The following is a 5,521-nucleotide window of genomic DNA, read 5'->3' on the forward strand; positions in this document are numbered from 1 at the left end:
TACAGAGATGAACCCAAAGAGGGTCATAAAAAAGACAAAAGTATCAACAAGAGAAGCAAAGATCATAAAAAGTGAAAGTCCTTGATATGAGATACATGCTGTTCTTTGCACTTCTTACTCCACCACAGTTATGTGACATCTGTCCAGTAATAAAGCATTGTTTTCCAAAGCTGCTCAACTATTTGTTTATCAAATCACAAGAAGGCATAATGCAATATCAGTGTAGCCAGTTTGATGAGAATGTGTTCATGCAACCCTTTGATGTGGTTTTGAGATTTCTGGCCACAGTCCCCTGATTGGTCATGGGCACAGGAACTATGGGCTCAGAACAGTCTCATAATACACACATGCACACAGAAGGATTCACACTTGTATTTCATGATCCGCAAAAGGATCCACACTTGTGTTTTTCAATGCACACACAAATGTGTTCCGTTTCATATACATGTAAATAAAATCCAAATACAGAAAAAAGTTGTATATGTATTGTTGATCCACACATATTAGTTTTCCGTTTAAAACCCCTGCACCTGCAAACACAAACCGCTTTCTGTGCACGGATCGCTGTGCATTCATGTGTGGGTTTTTTGAGACTCCCCTGACGGTCACTCGATTCGTACTTGTAATTTTTTCTATCTATAGCCAATCAGATATCTCCTTCATTCTAAGCCAATCACATGAGCGTACCCCCACGAGGGTATGATTTATTGCGTTCATGACATTTCATATACGCATTTTGCGCTGTCCGGTCATGCTAAACAGAGGGCGGAGCTTCAGGTGATTATGCAGAGCTGCGTGTCTCCGTCAGACTCAGCAGCTGATCTGATCTCTCTCTCGCGTTTATGTCCATATCGATCAGATCCAGCTCTCCTGATCGGCCTTTATAGAGAGCACCGATCAAACTATTAAGAGTGAATATCGGCCGATAATGACCGGCGGGGCACCCCCGTTGACAGTTCACTGTCTAGCACTGGCTTCGTAGTGCACTGATCGATTAGGCTAAGCTAACCTGTAGCTGCTCCCTCCACACTCACAACAACTTCATACAGACATAAATAAAGCAGCTGTATTCGCCATACAGGAAACACACATTTAAAACGGTTTTGCCTGCCGTTTTTGTGTACACAAGCATTCATCAATGGTTTGGAAAGTGGCGCTGTACCTTAATAATATAAAGGCTTGTATTTGCGTGCATTTCCTGTTCGGAAAGTGGCAATGTACTGAGAGTGGAGGTGTCCTGAGATTAGCGCCTGAAGGCAGGCTCCATGGAGCTGTCAGCTCCGGACTGCGCAAAATGCGTACATGAAGCGCTACGTCATGAACGCAAGAAATATACCCTCGTGGGGGCGCGCTCATGTGATTGGCTTAGAATTGAGGAGACATCTGATTGGCTATAGATGGAACAAATTACAAGTATATGAATCGGCTGACCGTCAGGGGAGTCTCAAAAAACCCACACACGAATGCACAGCGATCCGTGCACAGAAAGCGGTTTGTGTTTGCAGGTGCAGAGGTTTTAAACGGAAAACTAATATGTGTGGATCAAAAATACACATGTAAAACTTTTTTCTGTATTTGGATTTTATTTACATGTATATGAAACGGAACACATTTGTGTGTGCATTGAAAAACACAAGTGTGGATCCGGAAATACAAGTTTGAATCCTTTTGCGGATCATGAAATACAAGTGTGAATCCTTCTGGGTGCACGTGTGTATGAGACTGTTCTGAGCCCAAAAGTAACTGCTAACAGCTACTCTCTCTTTACAGGTTCCACAGTGCCAGGCGTGTACATGACATATGAATGGTGGACTTGGGGGGGGATGAGGGACGACGACGACGAGACGCCTTATTATCATCTGGGTAATGCTCCAAGGAGCTTTGGGAAGTAGATAGAGAAGAGGAAAGCCGTGGTGAAGCTGGCGCCTATGGCTGAAGACTGCAGCAGATTATACCCCCCCCCTCCTCTTGTTGTTTTCACAATATGAAATGCTGTTTCAAATTGAAACCTCAGCATTTTTATTCAACAACATTATGTTTGTTGTCATATGGTGCCTGGTAGATAAAATGATAATGAAGCCAAATGTTTTAGCACACAATATTATCGTAAAGACTGCGCGTAAAAGTGTGCGTAATACGCATGGCACCTGTAGCATCTCTATTCCACTTTATGGAGAGCCTGAGCGTCCTTTTAGTATCGGTTTCGTTGCTCTTTTTCAACAAGGTGTTAATTGCCTGAGACTAATGTCTTTGGGTGCTGGATCAGGGGCGGAATCTCTCTCTCTCTGCCCTGCCAGTTGTTGGGCAAGTTTGGCGGAGGGGCGGGTTCCCTGAGAAGGTTAAGTAGCTGCCCGCAGCGGAGTAGAGAGAGCATTCCGTATCAGTCCTCCTCTGACTCTCTCACCGCTCTCTGTCTCTGACTCGCAGGGAAACTCGGACTTTTATACCGAGGCTAAATTTAGGGGGCTGTCCGGTGCGCAGCGTCCCCATCCTGGACGCGCTTCCTTCCCCTCGCCTCGCATTGGTCTGATTTGTCCTGCGAACATTATTTATAAGAAAAGCTGCTGCTTCAAGACGTACCGCTGCACATGAGTGGAGAGCAGCTCACCGGACCGCAGGAGAAGCAACGAAGACGCGTTTACTGGAGACTCAGCGGACTCTGCTGATTTCTTTCAACAACAAAAAATTAATATATAACGATTATTGACTTTCTACTTTTCTCAAACAACGTATGGAAATGGCCTTGCATGGGACCATTCTACCATCAATCTCCACATTTGCCAACCAAAAGGAGAAATGTTGGGAAGATGTAAGTTGCATTATTTATTGACACTTGTTTTCAGAAGAGAGAGATTATTTGAATACATAACTTAACACCATTATTGTATCACATCAGAAATACATTCGTGGTGTTTGCTGGTACTTCAACTTTTTAAACTTTGGAATGCTGCTAAGTTTTAAGTCACTGCAAAGTTATGTTTTGATGTGTTTTGGTAGTATTACGCCATCTTTCAGTGTGCAACTTGTGCTTCGTTTGAGCTATTTGATCAAGGTGACTTGTTTTATTATTTACTGATAAAAAGTTGTACATCCTGAAACAAACTAATACTCTCTTATTCTCGCTCCAGAGGTGGAAGAGTGACATGAGCGGAGTTTCGCTCAACATGGACAGCAGCTGCCTCAGCATAAAAGACGAAGAGGACCTGGATAAGTTCTTGGATATTGAGTTTATTCTGGCTAACACAGCAGAGTCCGGGCTGTCCGTATATCATCAGCAGCAGCACACCGGGATGCCCCAGCAGCAGAACACCTACACCTCTGCCCCAGACATGAGCAGCCCTCCTCCTCCATACAACAGCCTGATGGCGGAGCTCCTTCGCTCCGATGTAGACACCAGCTTCCTCCCCGGGGACAGCCCCAGCATCCAGGGCAGATTCCTGATCAGCTCTGCGCCCTTCCCCAACACTCAGGACTTATTCCCCGAGCATCTGAACATTAAAGTGGAGCCCGACTCCATGGACACGTACGGACCTGCCATGGGTATGGTGCCTCAGAGCTGCACCAAAGTCAAACTCGAGGGGAACGCTTCCTGCATGATGTCCTACGAGCAGCAGCCGCGGCTAGCCACCTCTCCGCAGGCCGCGCTGGGCAGCATGACGCCGCCTCTGAGCCCGGACGACCTGATGAGCTCCGAGAGCCACCAGACCCACATGTGCAACTCCACATTCCCGCAGAGCTTCCACCCGCACCACCGCTGCGCGTCAGGGGGATTCCCTCACCCGCTCAGGGGGATGCAGCTCCCTTTCCCCGTGGCGCACCACCATCCCCAGTTCCCCGGCATGTTCTGCGAGGACGCAGCTTTGGGCATGCAGCAGCAGCCGGCGGCCGGTCAGCGCGTCCTGCTCACTCCTCCGTCCTCCCCGTTGGAGATGATGGACACCAAGCCGAAGAGGGGTCGTCGGTCCTGGCCGAGGAAACGGACCGCGTCACACACCTGCACTTTCGCCGGCTGTGGGAAGACCTACACCAAGAGCTCCCACCTGAAGGCGCACCTCAGGACGCACACAGGTAAGAGTGGCATGCTGGATGAGGTGGACCATTTATGTATCTATCCTCAATGTGAAGTCACTCATGGTTTTCTTGCTTTTTGTGTTTAAAGGGGAGAAACCATACCACTGCAGCTGGGAGGGTTGCGGCTGGAAGTTCGCTCGTTCCGATGAGCTCACGCGTCACTTCCGGAAGCACACTGGACACCGCCCCTTCCAGTGTCACCTGTGTGAACGCGCATTCTCCAGGTCCGACCACCTCGCGCTGCACATGAAGAGGCACATGTGAGGAAACATATCACAGACAAGGACATCTATGCACCGCATCGAGACAGAGAAAATGAACTATGATGATCCTACAGAAGGATTATGAGCAAATATATCAACTATAGTGAAACCATGACAGCATTAACTGCCATACAGTACGATGAGGCCACTATTGACTACACTGTAACACCTATATGTATATTATAGGACTATTATAGTGATTTTTCATAGGGGCAAAGGAACATAAAGATGCTCTCAAATTATATTTTGTGAAAAGATTTATTTAAATGTTATTTTTGAGAGAAATGACTTACAAACCTCAAACCAAAGAGGAAATACAGCCAGATATGACAGAAACAGGTTCATTCTGTTCGGACCAAAGCTTCTTTTTTTTCTTTAAACTAGGTAGCTGGTACTACTTTTTTCTATGTTTATACAGACAAATGAAAGGGACATTTCACTCAACATGTCAGGAACATGCCACTGAAGCAACTGGAAGCAGACAATCCTTTAAAGAGCAATCATCTTTTTTAGATTTCTACCTTAAGTGCCTTTATTACACTTCTCACGAGTGCCATATTCTCCACTGGCTAAAAGATGATTACAGTTGTATCATGAAAAAGCCTCAAATGAATGAATGAAATGTAACTGTAAGTGTAAACAGCACTTGAATATGCCTTGAGACAATGTTTTTTTCTAAAACTGCCTTCCATGTTGTCCTCCTCCCAAAGGCCTGACTTCCTATGTCATCCCTATGACTGTGTCTGCTGTCTGCTAGCTTTAAGATTCCTACAGAAGTGCATGACATCTCAACGCCACCTCACTGACAAAGGACAGCAGTCTCTGGCAAAGAGACCTGTTTGTTTGTGTCTTGAAGAACTGTTCAGAACTGAACTGCCTTGTAAATTGAATTTTTTACATTGTGTAAATAGTTTATTTTAATGTACAAATTAAACTAAATGAACATGATTTCCGACTCCTGAGTGTGATTTGAACAAATAAAACATGATTTGATATAAATATACACATACGTTCACAGTTTAAAGTGGACATATTATGCTCATTTTCAGTTTCATATTTGTATTTTGTGCCTCGACATGTTAACATGCTTTAATGTTGAGAAAGTTATTTATTTGTCTCATACTGCCTATTTCCCCCCTCGGTGTGTAACATAGTGATGTCATTACATCACAGAAGTAAACAAAGGA

At 45.2% G+C, this 5,521-nt stretch overlaps 1 protein-coding gene across 1 annotated transcript; it reads left to right on the forward strand.

Moving 5' to 3' along the window:
* The first annotated feature begins 2,356 nt into the window (after positions 1-2,356).
* Positions 2,357-5,282, forward strand: LOC117560458 (Krueppel-like factor 2). Its single transcript, XM_034237309.1, has 3 exons — positions 2,357-2,809; positions 3,129-4,068; positions 4,160-5,282. Exons 1-3 carry the CDS (start codon positions 2,732-2,734, stop codon positions 4,333-4,335), a joined length of 1,194 nt encoding a protein of 397 aa, XP_034093200.1. The 5' UTR covers positions 2,357-2,731; the 3' UTR covers positions 4,336-5,282.
* Positions 5,283-5,521: the final 239 nt, after the last annotated feature.

Source organism: Gymnodraco acuticeps, unplaced genomic scaffold, assembly GCF_902827175.1.
Source record: "Gymnodraco acuticeps unplaced genomic scaffold, fGymAcu1.1, whole genome shotgun sequence".
Lineage (NCBI taxonomy): Eukaryota > Metazoa > Chordata > Actinopteri > Perciformes > Bathydraconidae > Gymnodraco > Gymnodraco acuticeps.

Coding starts and splice junctions, on each gene's coding strand:
- LOC117560458 (XM_034237309.1), top strand. CDS start 2,732: ATGGAAATGGCCTTGCATGGGACCATTCTACCATCAATCTCCACATTT. Junction 2,810..3,128: donor AGGAGAAATGTTGGGAAGAT/GTAAGTTGCATT, acceptor TTCTCGCTCCAG/AGGTGGAAGAGTGACATGAG. Junction 4,069..4,159: donor GCACCTCAGGACGCACACAG/GTAAGAGTGGCA, acceptor TTGTGTTTAAAG/GGGAGAAACCATACCACTGC.